We start from the raw sequence: 27,701 nt of genomic DNA, 5'->3' as shown, positions 1-27,701 counted from the left end.
GGCTACAATTTGCACAAGCTCACCAAAATTGGACTGTTGAAGACTGGAAAAATGTTGCCTGGTCTGATGAGTCTCGATTTCTGTTGAGACATTCAAATGGTAGAGTCCGAATTTGGCGTAAACAGAATGAGAACATGTATCCATCATGCCTTGTTACCACTGTGCAGGCTGGTGGTGGTGTAATGGTGTGGGGGATGTTTTCTGGGCACACTTTAGGCCCCTTAGGGCCAATTGGCCATCATTTAAATGCCACGGGCTACCTGAGCATTGTTTCTGACCATGTCCATCCCTTCATGACCACCATGTACCTATCCTCTGATGGCTACTTCCAGCAGGATAATGCACCATGTCACAAAGCTCGAATCATTTCAAATTGGTTTCTTGAACATGACAATAAGTTCACTGTACTAAAATGGCCCCCACAGTCACCAGATCTCAACCCAATAGAGCATCTTTGGGATGTGGTGGAACGGGAGCTTCGTGCCCTGGATGTGCATCCCTCAAATCTCCATCAACTGCAAGATGCTATCCTATCAATATGGGCCAACATTTCTAAAGAATGCTACCAGCACCTTGTTGAATCAATGCCACGTAGAATTAAGGCAGTTCTGAAGGCAAAAGGGTTCCAACACCGTATTAGTATGGTGTTCCTAATAATTCTTTAGGTGAGTGTATATATGTATAATTAATGGCAGCACCAACCTTGGAATATATTGGAGATTGGGTACAAGCTCCAGTGGGAATAGCGTCCCAGGATAATATCAATGAAAAACAGAGCAGCACTCCAGTAAGGTGAAAAAAAGAAAGCTGTTTATTCACCCAGTGGTGACGCGACGTTTCGGCTCCAACATGAAGCCTTTCTCAAGCGTGAGAAAGGCTTCATGTTGGAGCCGAAACGTCGCGTCACCACTGGCTGAATAAACAGCTGTATTTTTTTCATCTTACTGGAGTGCTGCTCTGTTTTCATTGATTGATATATATATATATATATATATATATATATATATAGTAGACACCAAAAAACTATGAATTATGAAATTAATCAAATTAAAAACTTGTCTTGAAACTTTGTATCACATGGCTACATTACAATTATTAATAAGGTGTTTTGTTGTACTTTAAAAGGGTTCTCCAAAACTATTAAATGTCCCCACCGCTGCTTATCCCCATGAGCGGATGAAAACATACGGTGTCGGGGCGGGGGGGGGAGCAGCCGATGGTAGGCGGGGACAGGGACAAGCCTTCCTAGCGTCACCCGCAATGCTAGGGAGGCTCATCCCCACCTGCTATTGACTGTTCTACCCCCGACACCGGATGTTTTCATCTGGGGCAGTACGGGGACCAGGAGCAGCGCAGGGGACATTTGTTAGTCTTGAATAACCCCTTTAATGGTTCACTTATGTCTCTCAGCAGCGCAATAATGGTGCCTTCACCCTTGTTTACTTGCAGGACAGAGGAATATTGTAATGAAAATAAAAAAAATAGACTATAACTACATTATTCTGTAATTCGGTTTTTTTTCTGCTTCCTTCTATTTGTTGCAGAACACTATCATCCTTATATGATTGCTCCTCCCCTAATGTTTTCCCCAGAGGCGTGATTGAGGAGGTTCAGTCTAACTCCATGTTTCTTCTTTGCATCTTGCTCTCATCATCTTATTCTGTCCCCCACCCCCTGCAGAACCTGGTATCTGAGGGCACAAAGCCACTAAACCTAACGTTGTTCAATATGCAGATGCTAGGGTCTTATAAGATTCGAGGTTCAAGCCCCAATTCAGTATGTTAAATTCTCAATCCAGCCCTAGTGCTAAAATCAAATTTGAATAGTTATTCCATTCTTTGGTATCGCACATACAGGAGAATACAGCACCACATACTTATTACATCCAGTAACGTCCCCTCTGATGTACACATTTTCTTTCCTATCATCCTTCTCCTCCTGGTACCACAACAGTGTTATCCTGTTACTACACTCAATACTGTGCCTGTTGTGATCTCCAATGCCCCCAATACTATACTACAGAAAATGAAGCGCGATACAGATAGTCCCCAAAGTGCTCCCAGAAGTCTCACCAATAGTAATATTTTTTTCCCAGATTGCCATCATTAGTAATAGTGCCCCCTTTAGTAATTATACTATTTAGTATTATTGCCCTCCATATTGTGTCGAATAATAATGCCCCTACAGTAGTAATGATGCCCCATGGTGCCGCTGTATTGAAAAAGCTTCCCAAAATTCTACAGTAATAATAAGGCCCCCTTGTAGAGCCCCTAACAGTCATAATGCCCCTGTAGTGTCCCAAGTAGTTAAAATGCCTCTTATTGTGCTCCCAATATGTACAATGACCAGTACCCCTAGTAGGTATAATGCTCCCTATAGTGCCCTAAGTAAATAAAATGGCACCATGTAGTGCCCCAGTAGTTATAATGTGCCCTGTAGTGTCACCAGCAGTTATAGTGCTCCTCTATAATGCCTCCAACAGTTTTAACACTCCCCCTGGTGCCCTCAGTACTTATAATGTCTCCATTAAACCCCCATTGGGTATAATGCACCTATAGTGCCCACAATATTTATAATGCCACCTTCTAGTACCCTAACAATTTATGATACCCCTTCTAGTACCTCCAGTAGATATAATGTCCCTTGCATTACCCCCAGTTATAATGACCTCTGTAGGGTTAACAGCAGATATAATGCACCCTATAGTACCCCCAGGAGATATTATGCCCCCTATAGTGCCCCAAGTACTTATAGTTCCCCCTGTTATTCCCCATCAACTATAATTAGAGATGAGAGAATTAAAAAAAAATTCAGCCGGTTCGGAGAATTTTTTGAAAAAATTAGCTTCGATCCAAATTTATTTGCGGCGAATCGCGTAAAAAAACTGCTATTTTCTGGCTGCAGAGAGCCGTTATAATGGTGTAGAACACTGTGCCTTGCAGTAACACGCATAGGGAGTCTTCTGTGGTAGTGAAATAATACTGTGAGTCAGTATGACATGCAGATGACAGGCGTCGATCTTAGAATCACTGCACACTTCACTTATTTGGGCAGTAACGGGGCCAAAACTGACCAAATAACTTAAGTATCAACTCCTTACAGGTCGATGTTAGCGCCAAGAAGAAGCGCACTCCTTTTACACCATCGTAAGCTGATTCCACATAGATGTCTACAGAACCTGTTCTATTAAACGCTTATACAAGTGGAGCCCGCCCCGAAAGAGTGGAGAGGGTGTCAGCAGTAAGTTTGTGTTGACGTCACTGAATTCTTTGCCCTTCCTCTGATCCGTCAGAACAATAGCCCCTAAAAAACTGATTCTGTCTGTTGAGCATCCGCCTTCACTCTGTCAGCCTTTGGTCAGTAATTCATCACTATTGCTAATGCCAAAAAACAACAGGAGTGGATCCAAAACAGAGATGACACGTCAATGTAATATTTGCATGTCTTCTGTGTTTTGTACCCACTCCTGCTTTTGGCTACCAGATCACAAGCCAATTCTGATGAGACCATACAGGCCTTACAGCCGCTACACAGACAGGATCCGTTGTGCGTCTCATTTTTCCTTCCTTCTGACAGATCAGAAGAAGGGTCAAATAAATGATTATGTCTGCCAGGCCGAAAGGCAAAGTAGTGGCCCAGTCATGAAGTGGGGAGGGTAGGAACAGCATGAGAAGTCCACAGAGTGGCCCTATGACATAGTGGTGAGATGAAAGCAGCATGAGGAGACCACAAGTGTGGCGGTGATAGCAGCATCAGGAGACCACAGAGTGACCCGGTGCCAGAGTGGGGAGGTGAGTGGCAATACCAGTACCATCTGAAGGTGGTGGATGAAAGAATGAGCACTTTGCATCAGATGTGTGGCATCAGGCGGGTAGGAGCATCAGAATAGTAGCTGAGGCAGGTAGCCAGAAGAAACTGGTCTCTTTTGTCAGTGTTGGTGTGGCACCATGGATGATCTAGTCTGATGCATCAGGCATTGGTGGGTGGAAATCCTGGCTGATCCACACCTGATCCATCTTGACAAAGGTCAGTCTCTCCACATTTTGGGTGGACAGGCGAGGTCTTAACATAACTAGGGTCCCCGCCGCACTAAACACCCGCTCTGATGCCACACTACTGGCCGGGCAGGACAGCTTTTCCAGGAAAAACTCTGCTAGTTGCGGCCACAAATCCAGCTTGGCTGCCCAGAAGTCCAGTGGATCCAGGAATTTGGGGTGGCAGGGTACTGTCCAAGTATGCCACCACCTGCTGATTCAGGTCCTGCTCCAGGTCTAGCTGCTGGTAAGTAGTTTCTTCACTAGGCGGGTGAAGAAAGCTGCTCATCAGCGACTCTAGACTCAAGTTGCTGCTGATGGAGCTGGAACTGCTCCTACCCCCCCCTTCCCCCCCTGCGACAGCAGCCATGGCAGAGGAACGTGGGTGCAGAAGGCCCCCCCCCCCCCCCGGTCAGACCTGCGAGAGGATGGATGATGGTGCAGATAGGCAGCGGCCAACTCAATACATAGGATGTCTCTATAGTAGTCCAGTTTGTCCTTCTTCCCAGCGGGTGTAAAAAAAAAGGACTCCATTTTGGACCGGTAGCGAGGGTCCAACAAGGTGGAGAGCCAGAAGTCACCTCTCTGCCGAATGGTGACAATTCAGCTGTCACTAAGCAAGCAAGTGAGCATGCATCGGGCCATTTGTGCAAGGGACTTGGAGGAACTCCCTGCCTTCATCTCCACTGCATACTGCCATGGTGTCTCTGGGTCCTCTGCCTCGTCTTCCTCATCGCCCTGTAGCTCATCTAGCTGCTCCTGCTCCTCCTCTCCTGTCACCTGTGTGTAAAAAACCACCCATTTCGCTACACAATGCTTGTGCTCCAATGTCCTCCTCCTCCTCCTCCTGTTCAGCCCCCACAGGGCTCATGTGGCCGTGAGATCTAGGTGCCACGTCTGCAGTCCCCTGACAAGCCATATTTACCAGCATCTGTTCCAGTACATGAAGCAGTGGAATGACGTTGTTCATCCCATAGTCCTGGCGACTGACAAATAACGTGGCATCCTCAAAGGGCCTGAGAAAACAGCAGGTGTTATGCATGAGCTGCCACTGGTTGACATCAAAGTTACACAGAGGAGTACTCCTGTCCACTTGGATCATCAAGAAATCGTTTATGGCCTTTCTGTTCATATAGTTGGTCCAACATATGGAGGGTTGAATTCCAACGGGTGGAAACGTTGCATATCAGTCTATGTTGGAGGATGCCATTCTGCCACTGCAGCTCAAGGAGGGTGTGCTTTGCGGTGTACGAGTGGCTGAAGTGCATGCAAAGTTTCCTGGCCATTTTTAGGATGTCTTGCAGATGGGTGGAAGACTTCAGGAACCGCTTGACAAACAGATTTAACACCTGTGCCATGCAGGGCGCATGGCTCAGCCCTCCTTGATGCAGTGCTGACACCATGTTCTTCCTGTCGTCAGTCAACATGGTTCTGATTTTGAGTTGTCGCGGAGAAAGCGAGGATTCGATTTCTTGATGAAGGACACAGAGCAGTTCCTCCCCTGTGTAACTCCGTTTGCACAGGCAAACAAGGTGCAGAACAGCGTGACACCACCATGCCCTCTTTCTCATAATTGGATTCACCTGTGTATGTAGGTCAGGGGTCACTGAGCTTACCAAGCCAATTTGAGTTCCAATAATTAGTTCTAAAGGTTTTGGAATCAAAAAAGTTACAACAGCGCCCAAATTTATGCACCTGCCTAATTTTGTTTAAACAATTATAGCACACTTTCTGTAAATCCAATAAACGTCATTTCACTTCTCAAATATCACTGTGTGTGTCTCCTATATGATATATTTAACTGACATTTTTTATCGTAACAAGCAACGATTTATACAGGAAAATCATGACGATTAACAAGGTTGCCCAAACTTTCGCATCCCACTGTAACTGCACTACTGAACAGCAAATATATATTTTTTTTGCCACTAATACACACCACAAAAGGCTTTAGAACATATAACTGCACTACTGAACAACAAATATATTTTTCTTTTGCCACTAATAGACGCCATTAAGGGCTTTAGAACATATAACTGCACCGCTGAACGGCAAATATATTTTTCTTTTGCCACTAATACATGCAAAAAATGGCTTTTCAACATATAACTGCACCGCAAAACGGCAAATATATTTTTCTTTTGCCACTAATACATGCCACAAAAGGCTTTAGAACATATACGGTCAGGTCCATAAATATTTGGACATCAACACAATTCTAACATTTTTGGCTCTATACACCACCACAATGGATTTGAAATGAAACTAACAAGATGTTGTTTAAACTGTAGACTGTCAGCTTTAATTTGAGGGTAAATAAGGAGTAATTGGGTTGCTCAACTGAGGGTAGTGTGGTAAAGGTGCAACAGCTATTGATACATCCAATCCAATAAATAAAATTATATAAATTATTAGCAGGCACACTTACAATTGGAGTAACGTATTATTTAATATATCAATTAAAATATCTCACACATAAATAAATATGATAATGTGCACAAAGAATAAAAATTAGCAGCGTAGGGATTAAATAGGCACCAAATAACTAATTAGCAGCATAGGGAATCAATTAGCAGCATAGAGATTCCAAATAGCAGCATCTATAAATCTGTATTTCTCCAGTTCCTTACAGTAGAGTATTCAAATTAGCAGCATAACTGGGTAAAAAACTTCCAGATCCAGGTGGATCAATGATTCAAATAACAGGGTGTCAGTTCAATCCTTATAGTATGGGACCACTGAAAACCGTGTTGCTGTCTGGATCAGCAATATTAATAAATGTCCAAATTGTATTTTCTAATAGTAGTAGTCCCGCTCAATTTGGACGGTGTTAATAGATGCCCAGATTGTATTATCTAATGACAATAGTCCAGCTCCTTTTAAAGCTCACTTTGTATACTTGCCGCAGATTAAAACAAATAGTATGTAGGACTTACAAGAAAGGTTTGCTAGCCAATGTACCTAGACGCGCCGTCCCGCGTGTTCTTTGGTACATGACGGCTCTTACATTTAAGTAGATTTGTTTGCCCCCTTCACAATCCCGTGTATGTCATCTGCGTTTGAGTCTCTGGCGTTCCACGTGGGGTGTGCAGGAGAGCGTCGCCTCTGGTTGTCAGTGTTGATGTCAGCGGTTACCTCATCTCACGTGACCCGCACTATAGCGGTTTGGAATAGATCGATCGGGAGATTGATTCTGTGAATATACTTGTGAGCTTTTTTCGTATTTCTTCGATAACTTTATGAAAAGTCTGTTTATAATTATATCCTGCTTGCAAGCCGATACTGTAGTCCCCCAAAGTTCTCATACGCGTTTCGGGACCCGTAGTCCCTTCATCAGTGAACGTGGGACGCCAGAGACTCGAATGCAGACAACATACACGGGATTGCGAAGGGGGTAAACTAATCTACTTAAAGCACCAAAAAACCCGTAGGGACACACATATAATATGAAATCTTTATTAGGTTTGATCCCCGCATTGGACTCTTACCTAGGTACTTTTACTGTCCTTTTTTCCCCTTTAGCTGCTTGTTATTTATACATCCACAGATGGTTCTCCCTAGGGGACCCTATGTGGATGCTTTCACATCAGGCATCTGGGTGTTTGGGGTAGTTTTCTGGGAGATTACTGGTATACTTCTGATATTTCTCTTTTGAGATTTCTTGTATTGAGCAAGATAAGTTGTGGGGATCTCATACCTTGTTTGTCAGCAGGGGAGCTGCTTATCGCAGCGCCTACCTGCATTGCTGCTATGCTCTTTTATTTTTTGATTCATGAGTTGTTGTAACTATTTATTACCTAATAAAGATTTCATATTATGTGTGTGTCCCTACGGGGTTTTTGGTGTTTTATGTGATGTCATGCATTTTTCCAACAGGTTGTTGGTTTAATAGGTTGTACGAATCTACTTAAAGGTAAGAGCCGTCAAGTACCAAAGAACACGCAGGACGCCGCGTCTAGGTACATTGGCTAGCAAACCTTTCTCCCCCTGTACGTAAGTCCTACATACTATTTGTCTTAGGGTCCATTCACACGTCCGTTTTGGTGTTCCGCATCCGTTCCGATTTAAAACGGAACGTTATGCGGATCCATTCATTTTAAATGGAATCCGCAAATAATCGGACAGCACTCATGGTGCTCTCCGATTCCGTTCCGTTCCGTGGGTTCCGTTTATTCGGATCCAGGAAAAAAATATATCCTGTCCTACTATTTGTCCGATTTTGCGTTCCGTCATGCCATTCTAGTCAATGGATCCGTCAAAAATGCGGAAGACATGCTAAAAGCATCCTCATGTCATCCAGATTTTCGGATCCGCAAAAAACAGGAACGTTTTTCTGGAAAGGTAAAAATACTGACGTGTGAATGGACCCTAAATCTGCGGCAAGTATACAAAGTGAGCTTTAAAAGGAGCTGGACTATTGTCATTAGATAATACAATCTGGGCATCTATTAACACCGTCCAAATAGAGTGGGACTACTACCATTAGAAAATCCAATTTGGACATTTATTAATATTGCTGATCCAGACAGCAACACGGTTTTCAGTGGTCCCATACTATAAGGATTGAACTGACACCCTGTTATTTGAATCATTGATCCACCTGGATCTGGAAGTTTTTTACCCAGTTATGCTGCTAATTTGAATACTCTACTGTATGGAACTGGAGAAATACAGATATATATATGCTTCTATTCGGAATCTCTATGCTGCTAATTTATTCCCTATGCTGCTAATGAGTAATTTGGTGCCTATTTAATCCCTACGCTGCTAATTTTTATTCTTTGTGCACATTATCATATTTATTTATGTGTGAGATATTTTAATTGCTATATTAAATAATACGTTACTCCAATTGTAAGTGTGCCTGCTAATAATTTATATCATTAGGGAATGTAATGAAATATTTTTAATTGGTCCCCTTTAATTCTGAACAAATGTAAATGATTAGAGATGTCCGATACTTGGCTACATTTCTGCAGGATGAGGTAACTGAAGGTGGGGATAGGAGGGACCAGGAGATTAGAAAACACTAAGGGCTCATGCACATGACAGTGAATAATGGCCGTGTGACGACCGTTTAAGTAACTGCCATCACACGGCTATTTTTAGCACCAATGAAAGTCTATGGGGCTATTCACATGGCCATTCTTTTAACGGCCAGTGAATAGCGTCCATTCAAAAAAAAGACGTCCTATTTTGCCCATTTCCACGGCCAGATGGATCCCATTGAAATCAAAGGGACCGTTTTTAACGGCCGATTGACAGGATTGCACCCGTCTAACGGCCGTTATATATGGGTACACTCCATTGAGCAGAACCTGCGATATGCGTGGTGACGTAACCACATGGGAGCGCTCAGTGACGTCATCACGCACATCGCACAGGTCCTTCGGCAGGTCCTGTTCAGTGCGAGCAAGTGGATGAGGTGAGGTTTCTTTTTTTGTGTAAAATCAAGAAAAAAAACTGCTGTGGGCCACTATGGGAGCATTATTTAAACCATGGGGGAAATTATTTAAGATGGGGTCCTACATTAGGGGCATTATTAAAGGTGGGGGCGGTAAAAAAAATTCATACACTATGGGGGACATTATTTTACCAGGGGGCCTACATCAGGAACATTATTGAAGCTGGGAACAATAAAAAAAATATCCTACACTATGTGGGACATTATTTAAGATGGGGGCCTACATTGGGGGCATTATTAAAGCTGGGGGTGGAAAAAAAAATCATACACTATGGGGGATATTATTTTACTAGGGGGCCTTCATGGGGGGCATTATTAAAGCTGGGGACAGTAAAAAAATAAATAAATCCTACACTATGAGAGAAATTATTTTAGCTGGGTGCCTACATGGGGGCAATATTTAAGCTGGGAGCAGCAACAATAATAATATATTCCTACACTATGGGGGACATTATTTTTGCTGGGGGCCTACCATCCTGTGGGTGTTCTCAGAAGGGTGGGTCTAGAAATAACTGCCAATCAAATTCATCCGACTGATGCAAAACGGACATTAAAACGGACACACGGCCAGAAAATGGATGCACACACTGATGCAAAATGGCCATGAAAAACTGACAGTGTGTCAGTTTTTAACCACCTCAGGACCGCCGAACGCAGGATTGCGTCCTGGCGGTGGCCCAGTTATTCCTCTTGGACACGCCGGTGCGTCATCTCGCAAGACCAGCGGCGATCATTCGGTGGCAGGCTGTAGATGCAATTTTTTTTTAACCCTTGAAAGGTATATCAGACGCTGTTTTGTTAACAGCGTCTGATATACCTGCTACCTGGTCATCTGGTGGTCCCTTTTGCTTGGATCGACTACCAGAGGACACAGGCAGCTCTGTAATAAGTAGCACCAAGCACCACACTACACTACACCCCCCAGTCCGCAAAACACGGACACCGCGGATCTGCAAAACACGGACACCGGCAATGTGCTTTCCGCATTTTGCAGATCCGCACATTGCCAGAACTATATAGAAAATGCCTTTTCTTGTCCTCAATTGCGGACAAGAATACGACATGTTCTATAGGCTCTACAAAAAATGCAGTGTTCGCCCGATCAGGCCTGATCTTGTAGGCACACTTGCGTTCAGTCCGTGGGTGAGATAAATATCTCTGTAAAATGACAACTTTGTATAAAAAAATTTGAAAAGTTGTCTTTTACAGAGATATTTATCTCACCCAGCATGGGTATATGTAAAAAATACACCCCAAACACATTGCCCTACTTCTTCTGAGTACGGCGATACCACATGTGTGACACCTTTTTGCAGCCTAGGTGCGCAAAGGGGCCCAAATTCTAAAGAGCACCTTTAGGATTTCACAGGGCATTTTTTACGCATTTGGATTCGAAACTACTTCTCACGCTTTAGGTCCCCTAAAATGCCAGGGCAGTATAAATCCCCCACAAGTGACCCCATTTTGGAAAGAAGACACCCAAAGGTATTCCGTGAGGGGTATGGTGAGTTCATGTAAAATTTTATTATTATTTATTAGTGGAATATGAGACTTTGTAGGAAAAAAAAAAAACATTTTCCGCTAACTTGTCACAAAAAATAAAAACTTCCATGAACTCACTATGCCCATCAGTGAATACCTTAGGGTGTCTACTTTCCGAAATGGGGTCATTTGTGGGGCGTTTCTACTGTCTGGGCATTGTAGAACCTCAGGAAACATGACAGGTGCTCAGAAAGTCAAAGTGCGTAAATTCACATTTTTGCACCATAGTTTGTAAACGCTATAACTTTTATCCAAACCAATAAATATACACTTATTGCATTTTTTTTAATCAAAGACATGTAGAACAATAAATTTAGAGTAAAATGTATATAGAAATGTAGTTTTAATTGAAAAATTTTACAACAGAAAGTTGCAAAAACTTTGGTCAATTTTGATTAATATCAAAAAAAGTAAAAATGTCAGCAGCAATGAGATACCACCAAATGAAACCTCTATTAGTGAGAAGAAAAGGAGGTAAAATTCATTTGGGTGGTAAGTTGTATGACCGAGCAATAAACCGTGAAAGTAGTGTAGTACAGAATTGTAAAACATGGTCTGGTCATTAAGGGGGTTTAAGCTAAGGGAGCTGAGGTGGTTAACTGACGTTTTTTTTCACTGTCGTGTGCATGTAGCCATAGCTTTGTAACAGAGAGCCCAGCTCCATTGAAGACATAATCAGGGTATGATGTCTTGCTTTCATCACCTCTCTTTGTATCATATGGACATCAGCCAATTGCCATGTTGGGCGCTGGTCAATAGGAGCTGGCTCATTTGTTTACATGACTCTCTGTGACTGTTACTTATCTTTATCTTTGTATAACTATTTTTGCACTAAGTCGAACTTAAGATCCCATTGTAATACATTTGGTATCAGAAGTGCAGTTTGAGCAAAAAATATACTTATTGTTTTTAAGATGATATAAAGAGTTGGTTTGGTCTGATTGATCCCTTTGTAGTTGAGGATTGGACCCCAGGCATCCATTAGACCACGGAAGGGTGACAGTTGTCTTATGGGATCTTTACAAGTGGCTAAATATATATCCGTAGAGATCATTGACGCAATCTGATAGGCTGCAGGAATTTGGGCAGTTGATAGCCTGTGATTGTAAATATTGGAGTTCATCCAACAGCTAATAAGGAAGAGTGCCTAGATGTTTAGGGAACATCATGAAAAAACATCTGTTAATTAATTTTTCATGCCCTAGTGTAGTAGATCCATGATTTGCATTAGAGACTGGGAAAATGGAAATATTCATGGAATTAAAGAGTTAGGGAAAAATAAGGGTTAAGGGAAAAGTGTAAAGATGTTTATAACTGTGGGTCCCTTAAATAATAATGCCCCTATAGAGCATCCAGCAAAAATACTCCCCTATTGTAGCCCGGTTATAATGCCCATATAGTGCCCCCAGTATTAATAATGAAACCGATAGTGCCTCCAGCAATAATAATGCCCCGATTGTACCCCCTGTTGTAATAATGTCACGGCTGAGGATGGGGAAAACCCTCAGCCGTGCAATGCCAGAAGATGTTAACCACTGCTCGGCCAGGACGAGAGAATTAGGGAGCAGGTCACCTCCTAATACATCCCTAATCCGTCCCTAACTCCTAGCTGCATGGGCCGACCTTGAAGGTAGGAGGGCCCATGCTCAGGAACCTCGGATCCCTACTCACCCTCCGACCGGTCCCTGAACTAGGAGTGAGGGTAAGACGACCTGTTCCTTCTGGACGCAGAGGAACAGGAGTCTCACTGGCCAAGCTGCATGGAATGGGGAACAAATACAGGCCTATGGATATGGCAGGTGCTGCACTAGTTCCAGCCACCTGCCACAGCCTTGCTGACTGGATCCGTGTGCAGGCAAGCTGAAGTCCACAACAATACAAATAGAACTCAGCACACACACATCCACACACAGGAACCCAGATCCATAGCTGCACAGAATAATAAAGGAAAACATCAACTTAAACATCACACATAAACTTAAACTTATGACCACAAGGGTGGCCCCCACTGGCAGGTGAAAAAACACAGGAGGCTACTCCAGCTAGTCATGGCTGAAGTACCCCTCAGACTGGAGATAAACACTGAGGCTTTATAGGCCCAAGTAGTCACACCCACACAGACACGCCCAGTGTTCACACACAGAAGGAAATTAACCCTTCCAACACCAGGAAGTGTAGTGAGACCACATAAGGGGAAATACACACAAATACTCACTGCGGCTGTAACCGTTGACAACGACATGTGTGGCAAACGTGTCCTGGGAACTGGCCAAAAGGCCAAGACACTACCACCACTTGTACTAATACCAAACGTTGCCACGGGCAGCCACAGTGAAGGGAAAATGTCACAGTGCACACCAAACATAAAACAGAGTGCACACCAGACATTCAGAGTGTATACATACACACACACACAACTCCAAGGCAACCGCACACATACCTGTTGTCCGCGGCAACCACACTAGAGGCAGACAGCAAAGTGCCCCCAGCTGCAGTTGACACAACAAACCAAACCGCGGGCAACTGTATGCGGCTCCCAAGGAGTCACGGCCATAAACATGGTTGTGACAAATAATGCTCCAGTTCAAAAAATTTCCCTATAGATTCCCAGTATTAAAATGTCCCAGTGACTCCAGTAATGCCTCCTATAGTACCCCAGTATTAAAATATTCCTGGTAATGACCCCTGTAGTGCCCCAGTATTAAAATGCCTCCAGTAATTCCCCTGCCCCCATACTTTGGCAGTAATGTCCCAACATTGCCCCTAGAAATGTCCCCCACAGTGACATCAGTAATGTTCCCCACATTGCTACCAGAAAAGTTCCCCCACAGTGTCCCCTGTAATGTCCCCCACAGTGCCGCCAGTAATAACGTCCCAGTAATGTCCGCAAGCTGCCAGGAAAAAATAAACTAAATTAATTCTCACCTGAATTTCCAATGCAGGCAGCAGATCTCTTTTGGCCCACAACCTGAGCTGTCTGTATTCAGGCTCACACTGCCTGGGACCCGATGCATTTGTTCATGATGATGTCATTGCCCTACAACCGCCTGCGCAGATTTACTGACTCATATACCACAGGGCCCTAAAGGGATTTTTCCACAAAATGTATTGTTTAGAGTTAAATCCAGCCCATACTTTTAAATATTTTTTTGTATTTACAGTTATTTTTTAAATGTTTATATCTCCTGATATTACAGGAAAAGTGTTAGTATAATGACACCTGATTTTCTTAAATAGCTGTTTTTCTGTGTCCACTTCAGTAAATGTGCCAAGGTGGAAACAAATGCTCAGTCTTGCCTCCCTCTCTGTTTCTTTGCATTATGTGGAGAGATTACTGGTAGGGTAAGCCAGCTGGTTCTGAAGCTCTAATACTGTCACGAGGGTGTCAAGAGCCACGTCTGACTCCGTTATACCCGGGGTCGGAAGTCGCAGCGGGTGGCTGCGCGCTCTATGTCTAAAGATCACGTTGTTTCTTAGTGATTGTTTTCTGTGTTTGCCTTGCAATCCTTTTTGTCTCACTCAGGGATCCGTAGCTTCTCCTCCTCAGCTGTTTCTTGTCTGCCACTCCCAACCTCCTTATATTCTCCTCTCACACTTCTCTAGTTGCCAGTTATAGAGCTTCCTGCCTGGACATCTATACTGACCCACTGGAGCTGTGAATCCTGGTTGTTGCTCCAGAGTGCTTCCCTCCGGATCCCTGTTGGGCTTTTTGTTGTCTCCTGTTGTCGCCCACCTGGGATTATATGTTTAGTCTGTATTGTCTGTCCTCCCCTTGGTGTTTTTCCTTTAGAGCTAGTGGTGCGGACTAGTGTTCCCACCGCCCTGTTCACTATCTAGGGCTCATCTTAGGGAAAGCCAGGGTTTTAGGCACGTGATCGGCGTACGGGTGAGGAACCCGTCTAGGGACGTCAGGGCAGCCAGGTGCCAGCCGCAAGGTGAGTCAGGGGTCACCACCTTCCCTCTCACTTGGGCAGGGCCTTCCTCTTTCCCTCCCTCTGTGTCACGTATGTGATAGTCACGCCGATCGTGATAAATACCCTCTCTGATTCTCAGAGGAGATGCTGAGCAATTAATAAGTAAGTGAAGCAGGGTTATTGTAATTGAAATTGCTCAGCATCTTCTCTGACAAGCAGAGATGCTGCAGCTTTAGAAGCATTCAGGTGACCAAACCAGGTTCTACATACCCAAAAGAGAGAATTAAGACTGAGCATGTGTGTCCACCTTGGGCACATTTACTGAGGTGGACTCAGAAAATTGTTCAGCAGAAACAGAAGGTGGTTTAACTTCATGTGGTCACCTGAATGCAGTAAAAAAAAACAGTCCCATTACATCAAAAAAAGTGTAATACCAAGTGATCAAATTACACAAAAAGTTTAATATTGAATGACAAAAAAATCATATGTAACCATAAATGGTACCAATAAAAACGTCATTGAGCCCTTACACAAGACGATATGCAGATTTTTTTTTAGAAAATATGGATTTCTCAAAAATGCTTTATGTAAAATGGAAACAAAAAATGAAGTAGTCATATTTGGTATTTTTGCATCTGTACCTATCTGCTCTATAAAAATAGCACATGATCTAACCTGCCAGCTGAACATTGTAAAAAAACTAAAAAATAAAATGGTGCCTATTTATTTGTTACGTTACCTCACATAATATGAAGCAATCAACAATCATATGTACCCCAAAATAGTAGCAATAAAACTGCTACCTTATCCCATAGTTTCCAAAATTGTCACTTTTTGGGAGCTTCTACTATAAGGGTTTATCAGGGGGTCTTCAAATGTGACATGGCAACTTAAAATTATCCTAGTGAAATCTGCCCTCCAAAAACCATATATTGCTCCTTCCCTTCTGTGCCCTGCTATGTGGCCATACAGCAGTTTACAAACACATATGGGGAGTTTCTGTAAACTACAGAATCGGGGTAACAGATATTGAGTTTTGTTTGTTGTGTTATAGGAAAAAAAATGGATAAAATGGAAAATCTGCCAATAAAATAAAAATCTGAAATTTCATTTACCTAAAGGGTTAACAAAGTTTGTAAAATCAGTTTTGAATACCTTGAGGGGTGTAGTTTCTAAAATTGGGCCATTTATGGGTGCTTTTTATTATGTAAGCCCAACAAAGTGACTTTATAACTGAACTGATCCTTAAAGACTGAAGAAATTCTAACATCCCCAAAAAATAAAATAAAATGGCATTTACAAAATGATACAAACATAAAGTTGACATATGGAAAATGTAAAGTAATAACTATTTTATGAGGTACCACTCTTTTTTTTTAAAAGCAGAGAAATTGAAAGTTGTGAATTTTTCCACACTTTTCTACATGTCAAAGGGTTCACAAAAAGAAAGAAATAACACCAGTATTTATCCTTACTAGATTATATAATCAAATGATGAAGTTAATTTTGACTCTTCCAGCATATTTGCGATCTGTGACTCGCACCCTTTGTTTACATCTGGGCACAAAACTCACAGGGATTGTCTGTAGCATCAGGTCTCTGCTTCTCCTTCCCCTTCACTCTCAAACATCACAGATACAAGCCTGCTAGAAGCCCTGCTGGAAAACCCCAATCCTAAAGGTGGGTTTACACCGCACAATGTTGCAGCCGACTGCTCGTGTAGTAAAAGAGACCTCTACATTTAACTGCTATTGCGATCCTTCCTCCCCATACAGGATCATTGTTTATGGGCAGCAGATCTCTGTTTAGACAGCATGATCTGCTGCCCAGAAACAATGATTGATGGTGCCTGCATGAATGACAGGATCATGAACAACCTGATGAACGTTTCACTCGTTCATCAGGTGATCAGCAGCATATTTAGATAGGCAGAATGTCGGGACGGAGCATTTGCAGAAACTGTCGTTCCCTATAATGTGCCCAAAAATTGGGCAGTCTAAATCCCTCTTTAGGCATTATTCACATATCAGTGTTTTGGTCAGTGATTTTCATTAGTGACTGTGAGCCAAAAGCAGGAGTGGAAGCTACACAGATATAAAGTATAATAGAAAGATCTGCACCTGTTCTGTGTTTAGAACCACACCTGGTTTTGGCTGACAATCACTGATGGAAATCACTGACTAAACACTAAGGCCCCTTTCACACAAGAGTGACGGATTGGCTCTTGATGCGTTCAGGGTGCGTTCAGGAAAACTCGCACCATTTTGCAAGCAATTGTAGTCAGTTTTGTCTGTGATTGAGTTCAGTGGTTCAGTTTTTTCGCGCAGGTGAAATGCGCATTGATGCGTTTTTCACATGCATGATAAAAAAGTAAATGTTTACAAACAACATCTTAGCAACCATCAGAGAAAAACGCATCGTATCCGCACTTGCTTGCGAATTCGATGCGTTTTTCACGCAGCCCCATTTAATTCTATGGGCCCAGCGGTGTGTGAAAAACGCTGAATATAGAACATGCTGCGATTTTCACGCAACGCACAAGTGATGATTCAAAAACAATGCTCATGTACACAGACCCATTGAAATAAATGGGTCTGGATTCAGTGCGGGCGCAATGCGTTCGCATCACGCATTGTACCCGCGCGGAAAACTCACTCGTGTGAAAGGGGCCTAACTGTGTGACTAAGGCCTAAGAAATAGCATAATTGTTGACGTGTCTACAGGGCAGGGTCCTGTTGAATGAGCAGAACACCACTCTCAGAGGCAAGGTCACTGATGATGTTGTGTCGACAGGGCAAAGACTTAATGCCTTTCCACGTCTCGGATGACAATGTAATGTAATTGGGACAGGGAACCAACACGTCACATCGCCACGACGGAGTGCAGGAAAATGGGGAATTACAGATGAACAACCAATATTAGTAAGTGATAATACAGTCATGATCAAAAGTTTAAGACCACTTGAAAAATGGCAAAAAATCATATTTAGCATCGCTGTATCTTAACAAGGTTCCAAGTAGAGCTTCAACATGCAACAAGAAGAAATGGGAGTGAGACAAAATATCTGTAAAGAATAAATCAAGGCAACTGGACTTACTATAGATTTCTTGAAAACGTTTTAACTCGTTCTTCCAACGAGCTTTCTCAATTCTGAGTGACTGTACAAGAATTCTCTGGGAAAAAATATGTAACTGAATCAACATCTGGTAATTATACCCAGCATGGGTTCAGAGGTCATTATACCCAGCATGGGGTCAAAGGTGTTGATATCATTATCCTAATTGGAGTCAGTAGGTGATAATGACCTCCCAGAAAAAGGTGTCAAGACAGCATTGTATGTTTTCAAGAAATCTACAGTAAGTCCAGTTGCCTTGATTTATTCTTTACAGATATACCATGACCTGGATAAATGAGAACCTTCACAGACGAGTGAAACAAAACATTTTTGGAGCATTCGATTTAATGAAAACAACGAATAAACTGAAACAGGCTGTTTTTCAGCTCATCAAAAGTTTAGGACCACACCTCCAAAAAAAAAAAATAAACCCCCCCCAAAAACAGAAATCCAACTTCCAAACATGAACTCAGTAATGAGTAGCTCCGCCGTTTCCATGAGGTGAGTGGGAACATTTCTCCAAGTGGTGAAGACGGCCGCACGAAGACCATCTACTGTCTGGAACTGTTGTCCATTTTTGTAAACTTCCCTAGCCATCCATCCCCAAAGGTTCTCAATTGGATTTAGATCAGGGGACACGCAGGATGGGCCAAAAGAATGATGTTGTTCTCCTCGAAGAAGTCCCCTGTCCTGCGGACATTGTGTACTGTAGTGTTGTCCTGTTGAAAAACCCAGTCGTTACCACACAGATGAGAGCCCTCAGTCATGAGGAATGCTCTTTGCAACATCTGGACATCCTGACGAAGCCTTTCCAGGTGAAACGTGCGTCGAGGTGCAGCTCCGGTCACATACTCTGGGTTCCAGCATACCATGGGTAACTTTGCATCTGTTGTCATGCCTTGTTAGTTAGTTTGTTATTTTAAGGATACTGGTCACACCTAGCACTTTTGCCCTGCCTTATTCTGTGTGATTTGGCCACCTGCAATTCCATGCAGCCTTTTTATTATTCTGGGGTGGGCAATCTTGGCTACGTGTGACCTTTTTTACCTTGTATAAGCATGCAGCATACTTACCATTATATGTCACTTTGGGTGTACCTACAGTTCACCCACATCTATGCGGTCTCATACCCAGGGCTGTGACCCCTCTTTCCCTGTCAGTTGGGTTTTGTGAGGGTGGTTGCTTTTGACCCTGCTACACGGGGGCCCCCCACCCTCCTCTATCCTTGTGCCTTATGTCATTCTATTTTTTGTTATTTTATTATGTCTTAATAAATTACATATATTTTACATGTGCATTTTTCATCTTCTTTGAGGTTATTGGTCTGGTTCTTTTGTTTGGTTGAGTATAGTATACCAGACCCCAGTGTTATCTTACATACCATTTGAGTGAGTTCTTCTTTATAGGTTGGTCAAACATCTGGACATAGCCAGCGGCCGTTTGACCCCCCTGCACTTCCTGAAGCTCCATTGTTACACTGAAGGAAAAAGCACCCCAGACCATTATGGCTCCCCTTTCACTGTGGCGCGTAGAAAACATCTCAGGTGGGATCTGCTTGTCATGCCAGTAACGTTGGAAACCATCAGGACCATGAAGGTTACATTTTTTCTCGTCAGAGAATAAAAATTTCTTCCACCTTTGAATTTCCCATGTTTGCTGCTCTCTTGCAAAGTCCAAACGAGCAGTTCTGTGGAGTTCAAGGAGACGAGGTCTTTGAAGACGTTTTTTGTTTTTGAAGCCCTTCAGTCTCAGATGCTGTCTGATGGTTATGGGGCTGCAGTCAGCACCAGTAAGGGTCTTAATTTGGGTCGAGGATCATCCAGTGTCTTGGCGGACAGCCAATTGGATCCTCTGGCTCAGTGCTGATGAAATTTTTTGGGGTCTTCTACTTGACTTTTTTGTTCCATAACCCTCAGGATCATTTAAGAAATTCCAAATGACTGTTTTACTGCGTCCCACCTCAGCAGCGATGACGCGCTGTGAGAGACCCTGCTTATGCTGTTCAACAACCTGACCACGTTCAAAAATGGAGAGTTTTTTTGCATTTGCCATCGCAACGTGTGACTACCTGACAGAAAATGACAATGAATCCACATCTTTGCACAGATTTGGCCTTTTAAAGGCATGTAGTCCTAAAATTTGGATCAGCTGAAAAACAGCCTGTTTCAGTTTAATCGTTATTTTCAATTAATTGAATGCTCAAAAAATGTTTTGTCTCACTCTCATTTCTTCTTGTTGCATGTTGAAGCTCTACTTGGAACCTTGTTAAGATCCAACAATGTAAAATATGATTTTTTGCCATTTTTCAAGTGGTCTTAAACTTTTGATCAGGACTGTATGTGTTGTTTCCAGTCAATTGATGCTGAAAATTGAAAAGCTGAGCTATCACTTTAAAGTCTAGGACAATGCGCCACACATATATGGCGTATGGTAGTAAATAGGTTAAATGTCATATTTATATACTGTAATTGCCACAGTAGGGTCATTATACCCTTCCTATGTAGTACACATAGGAATGAGCTCCTATTATAGACAAAAAGTGTTTTCCAATAGATGCCTATGGGATTCATGTTACTTAAACTTAATTAGACCTACGGAGGTTTAGCAAAGGTAGGCCCTAAGATAATACACTGGAGATTAAAGTGTTTAAATGAGACTCCCCTCTTAGGTTTGTCTGTCTGATACTATCTCAAGACGAGTGAAAAACCTAACGTGCATCAAAAATATATTTTATTCCATGTCAAGGACTGAAGCAACATGGGGTAAACCTTCTCTTTTCAGTCACTCGATGGAATTACTATAAGATAAAGGTAACATATCTAATTGAATCAGTAACCAAGAACTGCTAAAGGAATGCTAAGGAGGAAACACAGGGCACTGCAGGACATTCCAGATCTACACAGGTAAAGATGTTCATGCATTTAAGGTGAATCTTTAGTCCACAATTTTTTATGGACTATTTACTGAACTGTTTAGAATTTTTGTAATTGTTCAGCATTCTGATTAACTTAAAATAGTGATACACGTGGTAAAACATGCCGCAAGTGGCTATTCATTTGTATACCCCATGCGGTCAGCAGCAGTAAGCAGCAGGACATGTTTTACGTATAGTTGCCCGCAAGTACAACAGGTGCAATCATTACAAGTCTGTCTCAGAAACCTACTTTTCTTTAAAATCTATTGATAAATGAGATGCTGTGATTCCTAACTTCATCATGACCACATCTGGACCATGCCAAGGGGTCATAACCTTAAGGAATAAAAATTACTCAACCGCCTAAATATGGACTATACACAGTGGGTGGGTTCAATGGAATACACATTCACAACTCAATGTGTCTAATGTTTCTACTGTGCAGACATGCTACATGAGAGGGAATTTATTATAGATTGGCTATATACTTTGCAACCTGATCTGGTATATTTAGAAACATAGAATAATTAAGGCAGGAAAAGATGGCATGGTCCATCTAGTCTGCCCTTATATTTCTATTTCCGTTTCCTCCAGGCTGTGCAGATCTTGTCACAGTGCAGTTCACTTGTGCCATGTCTGCACCACTGCATAGTTCCTAACACTACTTGCCGTGTAGGCTGGCTGCATGCGCTCTGCGTACTGGCTGCAGGCTGCTACCCATGTATGTTGATTGCTTGGGTGCTGTGTGCTGGCTGCTGTCTTCTGTGTCTGAACGTGGGCCTTCTGTATGTGGATACTCTCCTGTGTTCAGTGTGTGAACTGTGAATATGTGTACTACCGTGTCTGCATCGCAGTCTAGTTCCTCACACTGTTGCCGTGCAGGCTGGCTGCATGTGCTCTCGCGTACTGGCTGTAGGCTGTCTCCTGTGACTGCTGGTTGCTTGGGGTTGTATGCTGGCTGCAGCCTTCTGTGTGTGAACGTGAGCCTGTGAATATGGATACTCTCTATGGTCACAGAACAGTTTGCGGTTTATACGTGCTGACTGCCTCCGCCCTTGTGTACTGGCTGTGGGACAACTCCCTTGTATGCTGGTTGCTTGGGTGGTGCATACTGGCTGTCACCTTCTGTGTTCTATGTATCTGTGTATTCCCTGTGATTTATTTGCTCTGTGTTCACGTAGGGTTAATGTTTCCCTGTGTTTGTATCTGATTATCAGCTGGTCAGCTGACTTAATTGACCTGGCTATATAGACCCGTGTGTTGCATGCCTGGAAGTCTTTCCCCAGCATGGCTGTGTGCATGATGTATGGTTCAGACCTCGGTGTTTGCCTGGTAATTCATCAATCTCACCATGTCTCAATGTCACCATGGTTCTTTTCTGTATGTTTGGTGTCTGGTGCTATCTGGCCTTGTATGTTGGGGAACGCTTTGCTCCCCATTCTGCATGGGTTCCAGTGTCATGCCTGTGCAGCTTTGTCTGTGATCATCATGCATCCATTCTGCAGGCATCTGCCTGTCTCCTCTCTGTGACTACCATGCATCTGTTCTGCATTGGGTCCAGGCATCTGTTTTTGCATTTTCGTTTTTCACTCCCTGCTCTCCGGAGCCATAACTTATTTTTTTTTTCCGTTTGCATAACTATATAAGGATTTGGTGTGGGAAGCTGGAAAAAAATTCCAAAAGGGGTGGAGTTGGGGAAAAAACTAATTCTGCCATAGTTTTATAGGTTTTGTTTTTATGCCGTTCCCTATGCGGGAAAAATGAGTTACTTTCATTCTCCAGGTCAGTACAATTACAGCAATACCACATTGATGTTGTTTTTCTAGTGTTTTAATACTGAAAAAAAAAGTCATTGCCATATTCTGCCCCAAATAACTTTTTTATAGTTCTGTTTACAGAGCTGTCTGAAAGCAATTTTTTTTTTGTGGGATGATCTGTTGTTTTTATTTATAACATTTTGGAGTGTGTACGACTTTGTGATCACTTTTTCTTCAATATTTTTGGGAGGTGAAGTAGCAAAAAAAGGGTGAATCGGCCATTTAGATTTTTTTTTCCATTATACAGTTTTCCATATGGGTTAAATATTTTTAGATTTTAACAGGATGTGCGTTTTTGTACTACAATGTTTAGTTTTTTTAATTATGTATTTATTTATTTTTATTCTAGAGAAAGGGGGTAAAACTTTTCCTACAATAGAAAACAATCACTAACAATCTCCCTAAACAACTTTTAGTTCATTCTGAAAAAGATAATTCAAGTGTAGAATTATGAAAATATAAACATATTATATCAAAAATAAATACAGTGTAATATCATTCAAGTTTATTTAATATGAATTTTTCGTTTTCCAGATAGGACAACTAAATGGCCATTTATGAGTGAAGGTGCATTTCCAGATACGATTCTGTACAGTTTTTCAGTATTTTCTTAAAGAAATGCAATAAGTAGTCAGTCTGATGCAGTACTGCTATCTGTATTAGATTGATTATATTAAGAGAGTAAATATGATTATATATGTAATATTCACCACCAGGGGAATAATATGTAACCATAAGGCCCTACTGCAAAACTTTGAATAGGACCACACTTCAATAATATCACATTGGACAGTGAAATTATAACGGTACACTTGTGATTATGTTGGTCTCCACTCTGGGACTTGTTTCTTTTCTTAGGCTAGGTCTACACAACGACATTTGTCGCGCGACATTTTCGCACCAATGTCGCGGGACAATTTCTTATGATAGTCTATGGTGTCGCACTGCAAGAGATGGATTTTTCTGCGACTGTCGCATCGCAGTTGCAGCATGTCGCATTACCATTATAAAAATTGTTGCCCGACATTGGTGCCACAAAATGTCGCGCGACAAATGTTGCAGTGTAGTTGTTCCCTATCTGTCGCGCGTCGTTGTGTAGACTTAGCCTTAACCACTTCCAAAGATACCAAATATGTCTAGTTTTTTTTAATTATTATTATTATTTTAACGTTTTACACAATAAGAACATTTTTAGAAAATAAATCATGTTTTTGTGTTGCCATTTTCTTAGAGGCATATTTTTTTAATTTTTCTGGCTATGGTCTTGTGTGAGGGCTTGTTTTTTGCGGGATCAGGTGACGTTTTCATTGCTACCATTTTGGGCTACATACAACTTTTTATTGATTGATATTATGTTTTTGGGAGGTGAGGTGACTAAAAAAAGCTGTTTTGGTGTAATTTGTATTTATTTATTTTTGCACACCATTCACTTGATGGGGTAGATCATGTGATATTTTTGTAGAGCAAGTTGTTATGCTGTACAGCCTCAGTGCAGGGCTGATAGGGGTCACATGACCACCGGGCCGGGACAGGAAGTGGCACATCACTTCCTGATCTGTATAAGCAGAGCTCCTTCAGCGCTGTGTATACAGTGATCTAGAAGGCAAGGACACCCAGGAACAGTCTCTGCCTTCTCTTTGGGGTGTCCTGCTGTCACTGACAGTGGGCCCCTGGCTCAGCATCTGCATAATTAGCATGCAGCTGCTATCTCTGAAAAGACACTTAGAAACGTCCGATCAGAGAGAAACCCGACCGCCCAGGAAGTTTACAGTCAATGGGCGGTCGGGAAGTGGTTAAACGTACAGGGAAAATGCACAATATAGTCATAGTACAGAGATAATGTGAGGGGAGTGGTAATTACTGTATGTGCACATATATGTCAGTGCAAATAGAGTGCTCACAGTGATGTCCAAGTAGAAGGATAATGCAAATGTTTATATAAGACAGAAATAATCCCAAAATAGAGGAATGATGCCTGTGGTAATACAGATAGAACTGCAACAGGAAAAAGGGCATCCATTTTTACAAGATTGAGACTCATTAATAGATATGTTGTCTAAACTATCACCCCGAAATCTAACACCTAACATTTCTTCCTATTACATCTTCTCTTCACAGATGGACTCTTTTAAAATGACTCTTTCACGTTGGAATGAAACTGAAGTAACATTCTTTATTCTTTTGGGATTTTCTGGCACTTTCGAGATGCAGCTATTTTACTTTTGTGTCTTCTTGGTCATTTACATCCTAACACTGCTGGCCAATCTTCTCATAATCACAGTGGTCAGCCTAAATGCTCATCTTCATATTCCTATGTATTTCTTCCTCAGTAACTTTGCAGTACTGGATACCTGGTGTTCAACTGCCGTCATACCTAAAACACTTAGTTATCTCATCACACAAAACAAAGTCATTTCACATTCTGGTTGTCTCGCCCAACTGTGCTTTGTACATTCTGTAGGCCCTACAGAATTCTTTTTATTAACTGTTATGGCCTATGACCGATATCTTGCAATCTGTTTCCCTTTACAATATGCAACAATGATGAACAGCCAGGTCTGCCTTTACTTATGCATTGGCTCCTGGATGAGTGGCTTCTCTACTGGTTGGACATTGACAATCCCAACAGCCTTGCTGAATTTCTGTGGACCCAATCTCATAGATCATTTTTTCTGTGATTATATTCCCTTGGTAAAACTTTCCTGTTCAGACACATCCACCAGCGAGACCGTTTTCTTTTCATTCGCTTGGGTAGTTGTGCTGATGTCACTTATATTTACAACTGTCTCATATTCCTACATAATTAAAACTATACTCCAAATTCCATCCAGTCTTGGTCGCCAGAAGGCCTTTTCCACATGTGCTGCCCACCTAACAGTGGTCATAATATTTTATGGGACGGTTATCTTCATGTATGTTCGCCCAAGAGCTTCATACTTCTCAAGCAAGGATAAAATCATATCTTTGTTTTATTCTGTTATCACTCCACTACTAAATCCCCTCATATATAGCCTTAGAAACAGAGAATTCAAGAAGGCTTTGAAGAGCGTACACCAAAAATGTGTAAAATCGATGAACTATGCAAACTATGGTTGAAGAATTACATTTTTCATCAAAACAATGTGCCAGTTAACACCACTGTCTAATCCAAAAACGGTGTTGTCTTTGGCAACCAATGCAGCTTCCATAAGAGATGAAGGTTGTGCTGTGATTGGTAGCAAGGCAACAAGGCCAGTTTTAATAATTTTCCACAAGGAGTGCAACTAAAAAATGCTGGGCCAATGCCAGGAGTGTACCCTTTGTGCCAGGCCCTGCCATGCTGCATAAACGCTTATTAGGAGAAAGAAAGAGTTGTAAAGAGGAAGGCAGATAAAGACAACACAAATAGATTTCAAGCAGACATTACTGACATTAACCCATTCACTGCCCTAGACCACCAGAGATCCTTACATTAACCCTTTCATTGTCCAAGACTGCTAGGGATCCTGCAATTAACCCACTCGTGGTCCTAGAACACAGGGTACACTGACATTAACCCATTCACTGTCCTTTCATCGCCCTAGACCCACAGGCATACACAAATTAACACCTTCATTACTCCAGGAATGCTGACATTAACCCCCTCACTGCCCTAGACCATAAGACATTAAGCTTTACTGCACTTGACCTGGATTTGTTTAATACTATTTGTCTGAATGTTATGAGGCCCTGTATATATAAATGCTGTATAGCTAATTAGGGTCTGTACAGTAAGATTTACTGTGAGGAGGCCCTTTTGCACCAGGGTACGCCCCTGATAGTTAATTTCTGTCTATTCAGATAATACATTTTGAAAGGAAAACAGTCAAAACACACCATAGCTTTCATTTGTTATTTATGCCATTCACTAATAGTTATAAATCTATTGTACAGATTGTCATATATCAAATATCACATCTAATATATCTTAAATTGTATTGTATACTTAATAAAATGTACTCAAAAAGCCATATTTATGTAGTTCAATCTTTGGCTTACCGTATATACTCGAGTATAAGACGAGTTTTTTGGCACATATTTTTGTGCTCAAAAAGCCCCCTCGTCTTATACTCGAGTCTAGGTCTTGATTGCGAAAATTCTCAAATTTTCGCATAAAAATTCGCATGAACTGGTATTTTCCCAAAAATCGAATATTCGCTTTAGTTGGTTTTTGTACTGTTAAAGTTATTGTTGATACCATATTGTTTTTCTTTGAAATAAATATTCAAAAACCTTTAACCTACTGATGCCTCAATTAATGTAATTTTATTGGTACGGTATCTATTTTTATTTTTGAAATTTACCAGTAGCTGCTGCATTTCCCACCCTAGTCTTATACTCGAGTCAATAATTTTTCCCATTTTTTGGGGGTAAAATTAGGGGCCTCGGCTTATACTCGAGTATATACGGTATTTTTTTCAATTGTCTTTATTTCTACTGTCTAATATACTGGTATATAAATATATCCCAATATCTATTCTACATACTCAAACTGGTGACAATAGTAAAGACCCTAGGTCTGTGCTGGCTAACCTCTGGCACTCCAGCCGTGGTAAATCTACGACTCCAAAGATGTACACTTGCTTAGCTGAACTCCATAGAAATGAACGGAGCATGCTGGGAGTCGTAGTTTCACCACAGCTGGAATGCCCTATATGGTCCGTTCATACTGCTATCGCATTGCATGGCATTATTGTGATGTTTACAAAGAGACACCACCCTTTACTTTTCCTTCACTTGTCAACAGTCCTAGAATGTCCAGGAGACTCCTGGTGAAAGAGAGATCTCCTGGACTCCCAGAAGTATCCCCTTGACTTTCCTCTCCCTGTTCCTATGCTGTCCTCTATTCTCAGTCGAAGCAGCAGACAAACATAATACTGCAT

General features: G+C 41.9%; 1 protein-coding gene across 1 annotated transcript; it reads left to right on the top strand.

Annotated features, from left to right (window-relative positions):
• The first annotated feature begins 24,933 nt into the window (after positions 1-24,933).
• On the top strand, positions 24,934-25,896 carry LOC122924222 (olfactory receptor 6F1-like). Its single transcript, XM_044275143.1, has one exon. The coding sequence runs from the start codon at positions 24,934-24,936 to the stop codon at positions 25,894-25,896; it is 963 nt and encodes a 320-aa protein (XP_044131078.1).
• Positions 25,897-27,701: the final 1,805 nt, after the last annotated feature.

Source organism: Bufo gargarizans, unplaced genomic scaffold (assembly GCF_014858855.1).
Source record: "Bufo gargarizans isolate SCDJY-AF-19 unplaced genomic scaffold, ASM1485885v1 original_scaffold_917_pilon, whole genome shotgun sequence".
NCBI lineage: Eukaryota > Metazoa > Chordata > Amphibia > Anura > Bufonidae > Bufo > Bufo gargarizans.
The sequence above is the reverse complement of the archived record's forward strand: the minus strand, read 5'-3'. Positions and strand labels throughout refer to the sequence as shown.

Coding starts and splice junctions, on each gene's coding strand:
- LOC122924222 (XM_044275143.1), top strand. CDS start 24,934: ATGACTCTTTCACGTTGGAATGAAACTGAAGTAACATTCTTTATTCTT.